Genomic DNA, 16145 nt, shown 5'->3' with positions numbered 1-16145 from the left:
AGATTCATAGAACCTCAAGATCCAGAGATTCATGAGCACTCATGAATTAAGACTCGTCAAGATTTAATGTCAGCTCCATTGGTTTACGCATTCGAATGATAGCAGTTCTTGTACTTATTTCATCTGCATAAAAACTTTTATCAGAAGCAAAGAGAAATAGAAATCCTGACAACATGTTACTGGAGAGATTCATGCATCCTTACGATCGGTTCAACTCGATAGTCGATTTCTGATTTGAATTACTCCTAATTAAAGATTCATACGAACGATTCTTCTCAAATTCTTGCTTCGAATGCTGCGACAAGTGGCCTAAATGACTGTCGGTGCCAAGACCGGCATTACGATATAGTTCGATCGAATGGCAGCCTAATTCAGCTCTGCAAAAGAAAGCTACGGTTTTATTGTGTACGTAACGGCTAAACTGCCTTCGAAACGATACGCATCTTCCCGGGATTGTTAAATAGGTTTCAACCATGCCAAATATGGGCCACCGAACAACTTGATGCATCTGGTCCAACCATGCCCACAGTAAACGTTCCATCTCACAGCCAAAATGCATAAACCAAAGATAGCAGATTACGGTCAATATGATTATTTAACTACAAGGGCAATTCTACCGTTTAGCTGTAGATATTGGTTTGATATCCCCATTTTTGAACCGCTCACTCAAACCATCTCGAATCGGTGGGAATTTCCGGGAGAAACAAACAAAAAAAAAAACCAAATTAGCATCATAAACATTAGCCTGGAAGTGGAATGGTTTCGGTCGACCTCAAGCACAGTTAGCCGACTGCATTTTCCGTTAATATTTTGCCAAGTGTCACTTGCTGACGCTCGCGTGAAGCTAACGGATAAGATCGCACCGTTCGCGAATTACGGTTAAGTGTCCTCTCGCGTGCTCACTAGCGACCGGCGAGAAGGAAGGAAATTGGCAAAGTTTTGCTTGCTGTTTTGCAATTTGCTTCCACTTCGCCAAAGCACCGGGGAAAGAAACGCTCGATTGGGCTGGAGCTGGGCAAAAAAACCCCCGAGAGTTCTAGACACACATGGTACTTCGGTTGCGAAACGGCGCACTGGTGGCGCATGGTGCGACTCCATGCGGAGAAAGCTAACAAGATGTGCCCTTGCGCATACGAGCAGCAGTGAGCTCTCTGTCGACTTTTATAGCGGGATGCCGGTCATCGAAACCGGGTGGGAATTGATCCAACGACTCGCGCATAAATAACAGAACCCCGCACTCCTTCTCTTATCGTGAGTGTTTTTCACACGCACACAAACACACGTGGGCGGGGGGGGGGGCGGAGGGGGTGATTATGGGGGGTGGTGCACGAGCATAAACCCCACCCCCGGTATGGACGATCTTTTCTAGAGCACATGAGACTTTCTCAACGCGCGAATAGAAAGTAGCGAGCTTTGGTATACCTCGGAGAATGTGGCCACCTGTTCGGTGTATCTGGATGAGATTCGGTTTTTTTTTTTTAGTTGCGCAGGAGAAGATCTCTCCAGACTCGGGACACGCACACACACACGCGGTACGCCACGATCAATCGCGGCGGACTCCCGCGAGCTTCGCGAGGCTCTTTTTTGTGTTGTAGACCAAACGCGATCGCGCGCCTCTGGACACATGAGATGGAGTGTGCGAGAGACTTCGGTTCTCTTGAAGAGTGGCGGCAGTGCGTGAGCGCACATCTTATAATCGGCAAAGCATAGAATGGTCAACTCGAGACGTAGCATCCCGGGATCGGCCGTTTCAAGTTCAATGTCAGTAGCGTTGTGAGAGGTGATCGAGACAGTGGGTTTTGATTGGTGCTGATCGCCCGAACCACTCTGTGCAGAGTAAGTGCATTTCGAACGTTTATTGATACCGAAAACCGGCCGAAATTCAAGTGATGGAACACACTTTTTGGCAATTTGACGATCTGCGATTTGCATTGCGAGCAGGAGTGCGTCAAATTATGCCGCGGCTCGCACATTCCCTGTGCTGCAGAGCTGACCGCCCAACCAGTTCGGGTTTCTGGTACGGCGGGTTTGATAGCCCCATGTTTTCGATCTGTCAACTTAATTTAATATGCAAAGAAGCCCATAACGGGACGTGCCGCCGATAGATGGGTCGCGGGGGGCCGATGAGTGTTTGTATCGAAAAAGTGTGCCAAAGAAATCGCCGTTTACGTCACGGACGGAACTGCATCTCCGATTGAAAGTCGCACCCGCTTTCCCGGGTTTGTTGGGCAAAGAATCATTTCCACGCTTCTCGCTCACCTCCGTGTGCGGGTCCGGTCCCTCGCGGTGCAACGCTCACGGGTGGAAAACATACGCGACCCGCAGAACCCTGGGACGGTTTAAGGGGCGTTTAACGGTTTTTTTGTTGTTCCATCCCATTTTTTTCTTATTCTTGCCCTCCATTCCGCCATTTATCCACTCACACAAAAATCAGCCCTTCAGGGCGCCAATTGCACGCGGCGTTGCTGACGGCGGCAGCATTATTTTACCGTTGCGAAATGATCGGCTGTTTCCTTTTTGTCTTTAATTATTTACTAAACCGCTTCCGTTCTATTAGCCGCGTTCTGGTAGCCGGTCCGAATAGTGGCCGGGCTAATAGGTAGCACAGTTTACGGCGGGGGGGGGAGGCAAATGAATGTAATTAAGCAGATGAAACATTCTTTCTAGGCCGCTGTGGAAACTGTGTCCGGTACTCGGTGTGTGGCGTCCGCTGCCGACTGCTGCCGCCCTGAAGAAAACAGAAGAAGCAGATACAAACATTAATAAACAAAAAAGGCGCTGAATGCAAGGTAAAGAGAAAGCTGCCCGGTGGAGAACCTCTCCGCATGTACCTACATCGAACATAATCTTTCACCCGTGGTCGGGTTTTTTTTTTTGCTGCCGTATTTTCTCATGCATTCTCAGCTTTCTTTTGAGTGTTTGTTGCGCCAATAGTATCAGCCCACAGCAGGCCCGCCAACGATTTTGCAGCTCACCGATGGGGAGTTTACGGATTTTGTTGTTTGCACTGTCACTGCACGGCCTGCTGACGCACGGCGCCAAGCTGGGCGGTGGATCGTGCAAAAATTGTAAAAATAAGTAAGTACAAACAAAAACTGCTCCGGATGGTTTGAGAACATTGAGCGCCCGAACCCGCTATATGGTCCGGTTTGCTTTCCCGTTTAGGAATGCACCCACCAACAGTCAGCGGTTAATAGCGAGCCCGATCAATCTGCTCAACCCCGACCGGTACGAGTTCTTCACGCTGGACGATAAAGGTAAGGTGGTAAAGCGCATCATGACGTTCAAGGAGATACAGAGCATCGTGGCCGGAAGTGATATTACGGAGCTGAAGCTCTTTGCCAATAAGCACAACAACGATCGGATCGTGTCGAGTGTCGTGTCGAACGTGCGGAACGTGCTTAACAATGAGCTGAACCTGCTGAATGGGCACGACCCAATCGAACAGGCGGTGCTGCCAATATCCGACGTAATCAATGTACCGCCCGAACCTTCCGCTACCGCAACGATGTACGACGTGCTGAACAAGCTGGGCGAAAGTTTGGTAACAGCGACCGCGAAAAGGACAACGACTACGCAGGCAACAGAGATTACGGAGCAAACAACGGCATCAACGACCACTACGGTACCAGTAGCAACCAGTACGCTGGTGCCAAACGCATCGACGGAACGTTTGACTACACGTTTGAAGCTCAAGACGACGGCGAAACCGACAACGGTGACGGAAGCAGCACTGCTTAAGGAACGAACAACCGCATCAACAACCACAACGACGAGCACGACTGTTAAGCCGACGCAGGTAAGCGCAACGGAACGGACGACTGTGCGATCTACTATGCAACCGGTGGAAACAACACCGAAGCTACGATCTTCAACCGTCCGACCTACGGAGAGCTCAACGACCGAGCAACCAACTGTGGCTAAAACGACCCAACAGCCGTCGACTACCTTCGCCGAAATGACGCGCAAACCTACGATAAGCTCAACCGGCCGGCCAACCGAATCGATCAAGCATTCGACCGAAGGCCGGCATTCGACAACAACTACCGAAGCACCGATGCTACTGAAATGGGCTGAAACATCACTGGCCGCTGCGGTACGTCTTACGACGCAAGCACCAACGCTGAAACCGTCACATCCGTCGACAACTTCACCTCCACCAACGGAGCCTCCGATGGCTAAAGAAGCTACCGCAATGGTACGTTCAACGGAAGCACCTACCAGCAGAACGTCGGAAGTGGAATTACCGATCGTCAAGACAACGGTTGCTTCTTTCGCGAAACAGACGGCTGCACCACCGCTGGAACTTCCGCTGGTGCCGGTATCTACAGTGAAACCTTCCACCGAACAATCCGTGGAACATTCTTCCCAACGATCGGAGGAGGTGTCGGAGGGTGATAATTACGTCGAGTATTCTACCGAACAATCGTCCGAAAAGTGGAGCGACGATCACAGTGGTTCGGGTGAGTCTTTCACAGCATCTGAAGAAACATCCACTGGAGGAGCGACGCTGACCGCACTGGACGAAGCTGGACCGACCGTGAAAACTGTGGAGCCGGTGACGATGGATGTACCGGAAGTTAGTAACACACTCTCGCCGGCTATTGGTGGCAAAATTGGGGCAACGCAGCAATTGTCTACCGAACAAGTGGAGAACGATCAGACAGAGGAGTTAGATGCCTTCAAGGATTCGGAGGCGAGCGCCGATGAAAGTGGTTCCACTGAGCAACTGTTCCAAACTACCGGCGGTTTAAGTACTTGGTTTATGGATCCTGTAACGCAGCTTATTACCACACCACAGCGTACGCAAGACAGTGGAGTGGATGATCACCTGGAAACAACGTTCGCGACGGGAGGTAAATTAGATGCTGAGATTGCAACCACAACTTCGTTCGAAGTCGACAGCTCAACGGCACAGGATTCGACCGGTTACAGTGACGAACAATCGGAAGAATTGGAACTCACAACGTTAAACCGTTACAGCGAGGAATCGACGACGACAGCCAACGCGGAGTCCTATTTGTTGCAGACCGAAGCGGAGCAAACCATGGCGCAAGACACATCCACTATTCCTACCGATGCACAGCACGCTATACACAAGATCATCGAGTCCCTCCAGTCGATCAATGACAACTCGGGAAGTGAGGAGTCAGAAGAGACCGACTTGCAGGAAACTGGCTACCCGGGAGATGTTCCCGGCATGCACTACGATACGGATGCGCAGAGTTCGATCAATGCCATTATCCAATCACTTGGCCAGGGTACGCTGGGTGGTGGGGGTGGCGAGGCTGCGTTCTTTCCACTAACAACTGACACGATCACCACACCGGCTGTGGAGCACACGACTTCGGTGGAAACAATTGCTGCCAAAATTAACACACCCACTATGGTGATTGAGAAAGAAACCAGACCACCAGTTCCGAGTTCAGTTCCAACGACAACGACGACTACCTCTACTACTGCTAGTACTACGACGACGATGACACTGCCTGTACTGAAGACATCGAAACCTGCGGTGATGACGTCCGAGGAAGCGGACACGGCGAGCAATTTCAACTACAACACTAACATAATGGACACGATTGAAAAATTCCTCAGCACCTTCGCTAGCCTGCCGAAGGAAAGCTCGTATGCGGCGAATTTGACGGAGCTGAACATACTGAGCGATTATCCTGCCGAGATAAACATGACCGATTACGTCGATCGTACGGCTACGGTAGCATCGGTACTGAAGTTTCCGCCACGGGGTGCTTCGGAGGTGTTGGATGTTACGAGCGAGTCGGAATCACTTGAAGAGATCACACCGACCGAATCGGTGTTGATGCTGGCAGATCAACAACCGATTCTAAGCGAAACTGTCGCTTCTTTCATGAAGCTTGGTGAAATGCTCACCATGGATGCGAAGGTTAGCTCTACGGAGATCCCGATACCGGTACAGCTGGAAGTGAAAGCCGCTCTCGACGAGGAGGAAACGGAACTGTTGCGCTTCTTATCGATCTGCAGCAACTTGGGCACGAACGTGTACGGTTCCCTGACCGACGCATCGAACGCACGGTCGATGAGTGATCAAAGTTTGGTATATTCACCGTTTGCCACGATCACCACACTGTCCATGCTGTTCCTCGGCACCCGTGGTGCAACGGCCGAAAACATCAACGGTGTAATAGGGCTCGACGAGATGACCTCGTTCAATCCGCACCTGTTTTTCAAATCTGTTGCCGAAGATCTCACGCCGAAGAATCGCCGTGCCTCGGTGTTGGCGCACGAGCGTAACGCTGTCCATCCGGACTCCACGTTCCAGAGGACGCTTCTGAGTGACGAATCGCGCGGTGGTTTGCAGCGATTCTTTAAGGCGCGCATTCAGGAAATTTACTCCACCGTCGCGGAAACGGTTGACTTTCGCCAGAAGGATATGCTGCTGAGGCATATGAATGGGGACTTTCCGCGCGAGTATGTGGACACGCTGAAACAAATGCGATCGCCGCTGGTGTCGATCAGCAGGAATCGGTATCGCGTAAGTGGATTGATTTTGGACTGATGAGTTGATGGTGAATTAACGCCTTTTTTTCGCATTACAGCATGAATGCAATGGTGCAGACACGAGCTTTGGGGTGATGCCGATCGATAGCCGACTTACCGATCGTCCCTCGTCGGTTGTACCAAGTGTAACGTTCCGGTCCGGATTTTCGACCGGTTATTCGAAGGTGCTGGACGCTACCATTCTTGCGTTGCCCGGTTCGACAAGCAATGTGTCGGTGTATTTCCTGAAACCCTCCACCGCTGGAGGCATTACCGAGCTCGAGACCCATCTCCGGAACCAGAGCATAGCGAACGTGCTCAAACTGTTCCCCGATGAGACGGTGCGAACTGCTTACGCCGAGGTGCAACTACCCCACTTCACGCAGACCACCATCTTCAACATGACCGAGAGCATCCGGCAGCTGGGACTGCAGAACCTATTCGAAGCAAACGTTGCCAACTTTAACGGATTGCAAGATTCGTCTACATCGAACCTGTATCTGTCGGAAATCTTACAGACTGATTCGTTTGCTCTGTGTGCGGGTAGTGATACGGCCACCCGAATCTTGCCGCTGCGTAGCTTCTCTACCAATCTGATCAAACACGACGGTCAGACCATTGGCGAACGATCGGACGATCCTACATCCGGCAGGTTGATGTGGCGCAATCGTCGCAAGCTTGCGTTCCGCAACCGGTCCGCTTCCGATGATCCAAACACGCCAAACAAGCTAGTGTTTGATTCACCGTTTTTGTACTTGGTAAGACACAACCCGACAGGGATGGTGCTGTACATGGGACGCTATGTAGGTAATGCTTAATAATAAATTTTGAGTGTAAGTTCTTACCTTTGTGGCTGCGTGGTTAGGAAGAAGATTCGAAACAATATCACACTTGTGGACAAGTAGAATGCTCATCACTCGGGAATGCTCAACTATTCGAGGGCACATGTTTTACCGTTTGTGAAGATTGCTTGCTTGGATTTTACCGCCATTCAAATTTCAACACGGCACATTCTCGCAAACATGAGCGTGTGTGTGTGTGCGTGCTTTTCTGACAGACGTTGTACCGGTGCATCAAAGCAAACCAAAACAAAGCACAGCAACATGTCGATCGACACGGAAACGCAACGATTAGTGGACGAAGTTTTCCCCATTTTTAAGAACAATGTAAGTGCTTTTTGTTGTGTTGAGTGAACAAACGAATATTCATGATATTGTTTCAGCTGAAAGCAGCCCCAATTACCGAAGCGGAGCTGGAACAACTGCACCGGCGACTGCAGGAACAAAAGCTGTTGCCGTATGTTTATGAATCGTTCTTTGTGAAAGTCGACAAACTTCTCCAGCACGTTGTGGTACCCCAGTTTTGGTCCCGCTTTCTTCCACCACCATCGCCCAAAGAATTGCCCCGGGCCAGCTTTATACAGTTTCACAGCGCAGTGAAAGAGCTGTACGAACAGTTTGCCTTCTTCCGGCGTCAGTTAAAGCGTCTGGAAGTAGTATGCCCCACAAAGGATGTACCGTTGGTGAAGCGCAAGCTACCCAGTGAAGTGTTTGTGTTTTGCAATCACTTGCACGCCACGCTGCATGCGCAGCTGCCACCGGATTTTAACGATATCGTGTACCGTTTCTACGCCATTGCGTTCCGCGTGTTCATTTACAGCCATTTACAGGATGGGGACGAGTATATGGACGTGACGGAAGCGAATCGGTGTATGGCGTGCAGTATGCACAGCGCCGACTGCCAGTGTCAAGCTATTGCGGATGCGTTCACTAGCACAAACCGATATCTGGCGCTGATGGGAATGCTGGATGACATCTCCGGTCATACGCTGAACCAGCTGATACAGGAACGCATCGACGCGAAGGTGAATGAAACGAAGGAAAACTACTCGACGTCGCATGTGGAACAACTGGAACTTTGGCTTTATACCGTGGTAATGCAATGGTTGACGCGGATCTACAACAAAGGTTCGCTGAAAATCAAACCGGAACACAAAAAATTGCAGCGCAACATCGAGCAGATACAGAGCAAGTTACTGTTCTACATGTACGACAAGTACGCCAACATGATCGTCGATCAGTTCTTCGAGATTATCATCAATTTCCCTATGTCCCGATCGGCGGTTGATGATCTAAAGCTGTGCCTGAGCAAGATTAGTCTGAAACGCTGCTTTGTGACCACCGTACGTGAGATGTTGCGCGAACGATTGCTACATCCGGGCGTGGATACTCCGGACATACTGACTGGGTATGTTGCTGCACTGAAAACGTTGGCCCATTTCGATCCGAGTACGGTGTTACTGCGTTCCATTACCAAACCCATCAAAGAGTATCTGCGAGGGCGGCCCGAAACGGTCCGTTGTGTCGTAACCAGCTTTACCGGTGATGGAACTTCAGACCTGGGAGAAGAACTAGCCAAGGGGGAAACCGTAAAGCCGAAGACACCGAACAGCGATAAGCTCGATGATGCGGATTGGCGTAACTGGCAACCGGATCCGGTTAATATGGCTCCGGCTGCGTTGAAATTTATTGCCTCCGATAAGCGAGCGGACATCATCTCCATGGTGGTCGATATCTACGGCAGCAAGGAAATATTCGTCACCGAGTACCGGAACTTGCTTGCGGAACGATTGCTGTCCCAGGTTGAGCTTAGCATCGAGAAGGAGGTCAAACATTTGGAGCTGTTAAAATCACGGTTCGGCGAAAACATGCTGCACAGCTGCGAGGTGATGCTGAAGGATATAACGGAATCAAAACGCATCAACGCACACATTCTTTCACCCGATTCCGGTGCTACGGAGGCGGTACCGAGCCAGGTATCTGCCCTCATTGTTTCGTCCCAATTTTGGCCAACGTTCCGGAAGGAAACCATGGAATTACCCGCTTCAATTAAGGAGATGTTTGAAAAGTACACAAAGGCGTACGAATCGTACAAGGTGAACCGGACATTGCAATGGACCCCATTGAACGGGAAGGTTACAATCGAGCTGGAGCAGAATGGGAAAATACAAGAGATGCAGGTCACTCCTACCCAGGCAGCTATCATTATCCATTTCAGCGAGCAGCGTAAGTACACCACCAGTGTATTGAAGTTGGGTTAGCATTAACGAATGTCTTCTTTGCACCTTCAGCACAATGGGAATTGGACAGCTTAAGCCAGAAGATGAACATGCCTCCGATCGTGCTGCGGAAACGCATAGTGTACTGGCAAGCGCAAGGTGTCATTCGCGAAACGAAGGAAAATCTGTTCGTGTTGGTAGACAAAAGTGCGGAAAGCGAAGTGTGTCCCGATGCGATCCAAACGCAACCGACCGACGTGTGCGAGGAGGAAGAAGCGGAAAGTGCAATGGAATCGGCAAGCGATCAGCGCGAAGAAGAACTGCAAGTGTTCTGGTCGTACATCGAAGCGATGCTGACCAACCTGGACTCGTTGCCGCTGGACCGTATACATCAGATGCTGAAAATGTTCGCCTCACAGGTGGATTTTACGCAGGACGAGCTGAAACACATCCTGCAGCGTAAAGTCCGGGAACATAAGCTCGTATATGCAGGTGGCGTGTATCAGCTTCCAAAGTCGTAAGGAATAGCGCGGGCTGCCAATTTCATACCTTTTATTTGCCTAGTATTATAGAAATTGATCAATATAGCCGGGATCTAAACCTTCGGATGCAATTTTGTTTTTCACTGCTCCCAGTGGTACGCCAACGTGAAGCATTTTGAAGTATGGATCATACTTTGGATCCCTTTCGGTGGCGGTTACGTTCGGTTGAGATTCTTTATCTTCCACTGGTTTCGTTTCGACCACTTCGGTTGTGACTTCGGTCGAAGGGATAATGTCGCTACGTTTGCCTTCAATCGCCGCTGTGTTATCGGGCTGTTTCAACACGTCAATGGAGGCCAGTTTTGCTTCCACTATCATAAGGGAAGCCTCTAGGTTTTGTATTTTTTGCTCATAATTCACAAACCTGGTCTCGCAGTCGGATGCAAATTTGTTCAGGAATGTAACGGTGCTAACGATGAAATGATTGATGAATGCTACCATACGTTTTTGATTGGTTGGTGGCAGCTGAAACGAAATTATCATCACTGTGAGCGTATGTTACTTTGGTAAAAAATGTTGTGTTTCATTGCTGTATTGGGTACTTCGTGTTTTTGCACTGTATCCAGTGAGTCCATGTCTTCTTTGGGTAATGCTTAGCGTAAATTACAATACTCGGTGCTAAATGCAGGCAGAAATGTTCTCCTCTTGGAGCGTAAACAAACAAATGGGTTTTCGTCAAACATCAGAACATTGTCAAAAGGCAACTGTGTTGAGGCATGGGGATCCGTTGAGCAATCGAAATAGACTATCCATTTTTATATGGCAATTTCTGTAGATTAGTATCAAATTTTTCTTAAAATGAAATAAAATCGCAAATATAAACCATGTAAGAATGGGATTTCGCATATGCGTGGCGTTTGAATGTAAAACATCATGTGTACACGCGGACTGCTACCTAGTGTCGCTGAGCCTTGAAACTCATTATATAAACGCATACTTGCAGCAATGACAGCGAATTTGTAAACAATCCAAGCATGCACTTTTATTTTTCCTACTTTCGGACAAAACCCGTGTTCGTCGAAAGGTACATTCAAAATAATTGATAATATGAAAGTCCGCAAGATAGTGGATTTTGTATAAATTGTGAGTTATGATCGTGTAATACCACTCACTAGTAGTCTCAGGAATGTCCCAGCAGGCAGAAAAAGGTAAAAGAGTGTATGCCACAAGCGGCGGGATCAGCTTGTTTACGAACAAAATTTAAACAGATTTGTGCATGCTTTTCACATTTTCAGCTCTCTTATCCAAGCTAAACAAACTATCGTTAAAAGACTGTAAGTAAACTGTTTACGATATGAATCAGCTTGTCACAATGTACTTAATGTGGGTTTCTTCAACAGCAAAAACACCAGCTAAAAAAAATGGTTACAAAAACAGACCAATCTGCACAGACGCGTTATCGGCCGAGGTAACGAATCGGATAGCGTTAGACTGTGAAATGGTTGGGATCGGAGCGGATGGCAAAGAGCACATGCTGGCACGGGTTTCCATCGTAAACGAACGGTGCGAAGTCGTCATCGACCGTTATGTAAAGCCGCAAGAAACCGTAACAGATTATAGAACCGAAATCAGTGGCATACGACCCGAACATATCGCACATGGTGTAGAATTTCAGGAGATGCGCGAGGTAGTTAGACAGATCATTCATGGCAAGATACTAGTGGGACATGGGCTCTATAACGATCTCTCGGTGCTAAACTTGCGACATCCTAAGTAGTAAGTAATCTCTGCATGGTTTAGCCATTGAACAGTATATTTACCAAACCTGTTCCCTGCTCGTTTTTTCCGCAGCAACATTCGTGATACGGCGCGGTATCGACCAATAGCGAAAAAAGCCGGCTCATTTGGGACACCTAGCCTGAGAAGCATCACGTACGCACTTCTGGGTGAAGAGATTCAGGATGGGTCGCACGACTCGGTGGAAGACGCTCGAGCAGCCATGAAGATATATTTACAGTTCCAGAAGGATTGGGAAAAAAGTACACTACCCGCTTGGGTATACGAAACCAGCACATAAATGATTTGTAGATTGCTTCACACAGGCCCTTTTCAGAACACTTCTTCTCACAACGCACAGGCGAACGCTTTCGAAATTGTGGCTCGTTCTGTGAGACTAGCATGTAATTTTCAATCGCTTGTTATGGAATTATATATCTAATAGTTTTATAAAACAAAATCACCAAAGATTTCCGCACATCTACTCCGAAAATTGGACGCTTATGTTACAAAATAATATTTTTATTGGTTACATGCTAAACTGTGGTACGGTGGTGGTCGATGTTAGTGGACTTGTCATTATGAGTTTTGCATGTTTTCCAAATTTTCCAGATCAATGACGGCACCCTCCACTGTAGTGTCCGGGTCAGGTTTGGCGGCTTTCTTATCTTTTTTCGATTTAATCATCTTTCTAAAATCTGCAAAAGGAAACATTCAGTCAGTACCACACAAACCACCTGCCGTTCTACCATCTCCCTCCCCAAAGCTCCTACTTACTCTCTAGTTCGGCTTTTAGCGGTTGAATGAAGCTTTCGAATTCAATTTCCTCCAGACCTTTCAGCACGTGGTCGGCAGAAAGGGATTTGTGATTCTTTTGCTGGGCCGCGGTCGTGGCTGTCGAGGTGAGATACAGTACGAATACCGATGTTGCTCTGGCCAACGCGATGCGACATTCGCTCGATACCTTCACATCGGCCGGTATGGCTTCCTTGATCAGCCTGGTAACCGACGTGTTTGGTAGATTTAAATCTTCAATCCTTTCGACCATTTCCGGGTTTGTAGAATATGTTTGTTGTAAACTTTTCCTTTCGTGTAACTTAAGTAGTTAAAGGCTTTAAAACACCAGCAACCACCAGCTGATAAAATTTTGTTTACATGCACACAAAAAGCGCGATTTTCTTCCGCGGTACCGCAGTTTGAAGGTAAGCTGTCAAACGTGTTGGAACGAATCATAGTGGGAATTGCGTGGACAAATTTTCCATAAAAATGAGGAATATTTGAACTAACAAACTGTTTTTTTATTTTATTGAAAAGTCCTCCATGAATAACCCACGTATTTTATTTATTCGGTTCAGTTTATAGTGTTTATGAAAAATTCCAAAACTTGAGCTAATGTGTGGCAATTTCGTCACATGTTGCAAAGTGACAGCTTCCACACAAAGGTGTTTGTACACAGAACGCGGAAAAGGCGCGCGTGTTTCTTGTACGATTTGTTCGCTTCCAGCTTTTGGTGTTCGTCTCTCTGGTCATTTGTTTTATGTTCTGCATAAGATTAATATCGCTCTCAGCAATCGAGTTTTCATTGAATCCCGCATCGTACAGGTTCGTGGCTTAATGGGGATAGCAGACAATAACAGTAAATTACCAACTGAACTTTCTTTCCCATCTCGAAATAGGCTTCTCTGCCCTTTGACTGCCAGCCCAAGCATGAAGAAATCGGCAAGTTCTTCTTCCACTTCCTCTGCGGAACCAGCAGCAAAGAAACACAAACCAAATGACGGTCCCCAGAAAACTTCCAATAGTAAGGCGGATGGTCCAAGCTCCGAGGATTATGTAGCACTGTTCAAGGCAGATCGCAAAATGACCGCAAAGTCGATACTGGATTTCGACTTTAGCAAGAAACGTGTTCGCATCCTCTCGGACGCCAAAAGCATCGAAGACGGCAAACGTGGGGTACTGTACTGGATGTCGCGTGATGTACGGGTGCAGGATAATTGGGCGTTTCTGTTCGCACAGAAGCTAGCACTGAAGAACGATTTGCCATTGCACGTGTGCTTTAATTTGGTACCGAAATTTCTGGACGCTACCATACGTCATTTTAAGTTCATGCTGGCGGGTCTGGAAGAGGTGGCGAATGAGTGCGAAAAGCTTAACATACAGTTCCACCTTTTACGGGGCAATGCCGGGGATAATGTGCCGGAATTTGTGCGAAAACACAAAATAGGTAGCGTGGTGTGCGACTTCAGTCCGTTGCGTGTACCGATGAAGTGGGTCGACGAGGTGAAACGATCGCTCCCGGTGGAGGTACCGCTGTGTCAGGTTGATGCGCACAACATCGTTCCGGTATGGGTCACGTCCGAGAAGTTGGAGTATGCGGCCCGTACGATTCGCAACAAGGTGAACAACAATCTGCCAACGTACCTGACTCCGTTCCCGCCATTAGTTAAGCATCCGTTTACGGCTCACTTCGAAGCGGACCCGATCAACTGGACGAAGGTGCTGGATACGCTTCAGGTAGACCGTTCCGTCGATGCCGTAGAATGGGCCAAACCAGGTTACATCGGAGGTGTGAAAACCCTGCAAAGCTTCGTCGAAAAACGGCTAGGAAAGTTTAACGGTAAAAGGAACGATCCGACCGAAAACGCTCTCTCGAACCTGTCACCCTGGTTCCACTTCGGACAGATCTCGGTTCAGCGCGCGATTTTGACCGTTAAAAAGTACGGCAAACGGTACAGCGAAAGTGTTGCGTCCTTTTGCGAGGAAGCGATCGTACGTCGCGAACTATCGGACAACTTTTGCTTTCACAACGAAAACTACGACAATCTCAAGGGCGCGTACGAATGGGCCCGTAAAACGCTGGACGACCACCGTAAGGATAAGCGTGTGTATTGCTACAGCCGGGAAGAGCTGGAAACGGCCAAAACGCACGATGACCTGTGGAATTCGGCCCAACTTCAGATGGTAAAGGAGGGCAAAATGCATGGCTTCTTACGGATGTACTGGGCGAAAAAGATACTGGAGTGGACAAAAACACCCGAGGAAGCGCTTGCAACGGCCATCTATCTGAACGATCGGTACAGTCTGGATGGGCGCGATCCAAACGGGTACGTCGGTTGCATGTGGTCGATTGCGGGAATTCACGACCAGGGATGGAAGGAGCGTGAGATTTTCGGCAAAATTAGGTACATGAACTACGAGGGATGTAAGCGTAAATTTAACGTTAATGCGTTCGTTGTCCGCTACGGAGGTAAAGCCCATCATCGCAAGTGAATGGATACGGGTTGTCCCTTGAGGAACACCATTATACTATCGGCCCAGTTACGTTACGTTCACGTGAGATTTTTGTTCGATTTGTTTTAACTATTCCAGTTTATCTGTTAAATTCTAATGAGCCAGTTAAAAACACCATTTCTGTATTTTATAACATTTATAACACTCATAAGCTACCGTCGATATTGTTTTGCGTTAAGTGTGGGTACGCTCGTTTGTGTTCGTTACTATTTCCATTAATGCATTTTTCGTTTTATGAAAACGTCTACCTCTGCAAGTTAGGTTATGCACAACACAGTTTTAGTGTTAGGCATTTAAGGTGTATAAGACAACTAATTGAGCACTACAATGTGACTCGTGTTCAAGAAAACTACAGTACAATGAACTATCTGAATAAATATTAGAACGTACACTTAAAAGGATTTAGTGTTTGTTTCATTCCCGTAAAAAGACTACGCTCGTATACTTATGTCACGCACTGTATTGGTCAAACAAAACGGAAGCGATCTTTTGATCTCTCTCGATCTCTAGAGATATTCATTCAAATCAGGATTCGACTCTCGATAAATTTTTAGGGATCTTAGAGAATCCAAGAATCTTCATAATAGAGATCTCTATATATAAGACTCGCATAAAACTGACCATTCATGAAGGATTTTATCTCGATCAATACTGGTGACTTGAACGAGCGGAAAGAGGGAAAGCGAAAATGATCAAACGTTTGATGGAGGTGTTAGAGATGAAACCACGAAGCAAAAGCCACTATTTATTTTCCCCGAGAATCAAACAAACCCCTACAACTAGTGCGATAAAACTTTATTTGAAACATTCCTTATAACAAACCATAACCATTACCGGAACAAACGTTCACCAGCGAACGCAAAATGCAAGTCTTTCCAATACCTGGAACACTTAATGTTTGTGATTGTGAAGATAACTATCAATAGATATATGTTGGTGCTTCTATGAGTCAACCGACTTAGTCAGTTTGATGTTGTTCGTTTTAATTAAACTTTAACTGAAATGCAAACGTTTTTTTC

At 47.6% G+C, this 16145-nt stretch overlaps 6 protein-coding genes across 6 annotated transcripts; 4 read left to right on the top strand and 2 right to left on the bottom strand.

The window, feature by feature from the left end:
* The first annotated feature begins 2977 nt into the window (after window positions 1-2977).
* LOC128713109 (mucin-5AC) lies at window positions 2978-7337 on the top strand. Its single transcript, XM_053807971.1, has 3 exons — window positions 2978-3078; window positions 3166-6514; window positions 6579-7337. Exons 1-3 carry the CDS (start codon window positions 2978-2980, stop codon window positions 7335-7337), a joined length of 4209 nt encoding a protein of 1402 aa, XP_053663946.1.
* A 285-nt stretch (window positions 7338-7622) lies between these two features.
* Window positions 7623-10098, top strand: LOC128714158 (anaphase-promoting complex subunit 2). The gene is made up of 3 exons (XM_053809032.1): window positions 7623-7685; window positions 7742-9584; window positions 9650-10098. Exons 1-3 carry the CDS (start codon window positions 7623-7625, stop codon window positions 10096-10098), a joined length of 2355 nt encoding a protein of 784 aa, XP_053665007.1.
* A 45-nt stretch (window positions 10099-10143) lies between these two features.
* Window positions 10144-10694, bottom strand: LOC128714293 (WASH complex subunit 3). The gene is made up of 2 exons (XM_053809169.1): window positions 10662-10694; window positions 10144-10584 (listed from the first exon to the last, which is right to left on the bottom strand). Exons 1-2 carry the CDS (start codon window positions 10692-10694, stop codon window positions 10144-10146), a joined length of 474 nt encoding a protein of 157 aa, XP_053665144.1.
* A 551-nt stretch (window positions 10695-11245) lies between these two features.
* Window positions 11246-12136, top strand: LOC128713108 (RNA exonuclease 4-like). Its single transcript, XM_053807970.1, has 4 exons — window positions 11246-11267; window positions 11355-11393; window positions 11460-11835; window positions 11911-12136. The coding sequence occupies exons 1-4, from the start codon at window positions 11246-11248 to the stop codon at window positions 12134-12136; spliced, it is 663 nt and encodes a 220-aa protein (XP_053663945.1).
* Window positions 12137-12414: 278 nt separating this feature from the next.
* On the bottom strand, window positions 12415-12883 carry LOC128714832 (DNA polymerase epsilon subunit 3). Its single transcript, XM_053809712.1, has 2 exons — window positions 12613-12883; window positions 12415-12533 (listed from the first exon to the last, which is right to left on the bottom strand). The coding sequence occupies exons 1-2, from the start codon at window positions 12881-12883 to the stop codon at window positions 12415-12417; spliced, it is 390 nt and encodes a 129-aa protein (XP_053665687.1).
* A 489-nt stretch (window positions 12884-13372) lies between these two features.
* On the top strand, window positions 13373-15105 carry LOC128711397 (deoxyribodipyrimidine photo-lyase). Its single transcript, XM_053806267.1, has 2 exons — window positions 13373-13437; window positions 13512-15105. The coding sequence occupies exons 1-2, from the start codon at window positions 13373-13375 to the stop codon at window positions 15103-15105; spliced, it is 1659 nt and encodes a 552-aa protein (XP_053662242.1).
* Window positions 15106-16145: the final 1040 nt, after the last annotated feature.

The sequence above is a fragment of the Anopheles marshallii genome, chromosome 3 (genome assembly GCF_943734725.1).
Source record: "Anopheles marshallii chromosome 3, idAnoMarsDA_429_01, whole genome shotgun sequence".
Classification (NCBI taxonomy): domain Eukaryota; kingdom Metazoa; phylum Arthropoda; class Insecta; order Diptera; family Culicidae; genus Anopheles; species Anopheles marshallii.
Note: the sequence above shows the minus strand (reverse complement) of the source record. Positions and strands in the feature narration are given on the sequence as shown.

Bases quoted from the DNA above. Each gene is read 5' to 3' on its own strand.
- LOC128711397 (XM_053806267.1), top strand. From the start codon at position 13,373: ATGTTCTGCATAAGATTAATATCGCTCTCAGCAATCGAGTTTTCATTG. The intron at 13,438-13,511 runs GTTCGTGGCTTA...ATCTCGAAATAG, and splicing joins TTGAATCCCGCATCGTACAG to GCTTCTCTGCCCTTTGACTG.
- LOC128714293 (XM_053809169.1), bottom strand. From the start codon at position 10,694: ATGGACTCACTGGATACAGTGCAAAAACACGAA. The intron at 10,585-10,661 runs GTACCCAATACA...ATTTCGTTTCAG, and splicing joins ATACAGTGCAAAAACACGAA to CTGCCACCAACCAATCAAAA.
- LOC128713108 (XM_053807970.1), top strand. From the start codon at position 11,246: ATGTCCCAGCAGGCAGAAAAAG. The intron at 11,394-11,459 runs GTAAGTAAACTG...TTTCTTCAACAG, and splicing joins CAAACTATCGTTAAAAGACT to CAAAAACACCAGCTAAAAAA. The intron at 11,836-11,910 runs GTAAGTAATCTC...TTTTTTCCGCAG, and splicing joins AACTTGCGACATCCTAAGTA to CAACATTCGTGATACGGCGC.
- LOC128714158 (XM_053809032.1), top strand. From the start codon at position 7,623: ATGTCGATCGACACGGAAACGCAACGATTAGTGGACGAAGTTTTCCCC. The intron at 7,686-7,741 runs GTAAGTGCTTTT...ATATTGTTTCAG, and splicing joins TCCCCATTTTTAAGAACAAT to CTGAAAGCAGCCCCAATTAC. The intron at 9,585-9,649 runs GTAAGTACACCA...TTGCACCTTCAG, and splicing joins TATCCATTTCAGCGAGCAGC to CACAATGGGAATTGGACAGC.
- LOC128713109 (XM_053807971.1), top strand. From the start codon at position 2,978: ATGGGGAGTTTACGGATTTTGTTGTTTGCACTGTCACTGCACGGCCTG. The intron at 3,079-3,165 runs GTAAGTACAAAC...TTTCCCGTTTAG, and splicing joins TGCAAAAATTGTAAAAATAA to GAATGCACCCACCAACAGTC. The intron at 6,515-6,578 runs GTAAGTGGATTG...TTCGCATTACAG, and splicing joins TCAGCAGGAATCGGTATCGC to CATGAATGCAATGGTGCAGA.
- LOC128714832 (XM_053809712.1), bottom strand. From the start codon at position 12,883: ATGGTCGAAAGGATTGAAGATTTAAATCTACCAAACACGTCGGTTACC. The intron at 12,534-12,612 runs GTAAGTAGGAGC...TTCCTTTTGCAG, and splicing joins GCTAAAAGCCGAACTAGAGA to ATTTTAGAAAGATGATTAAA.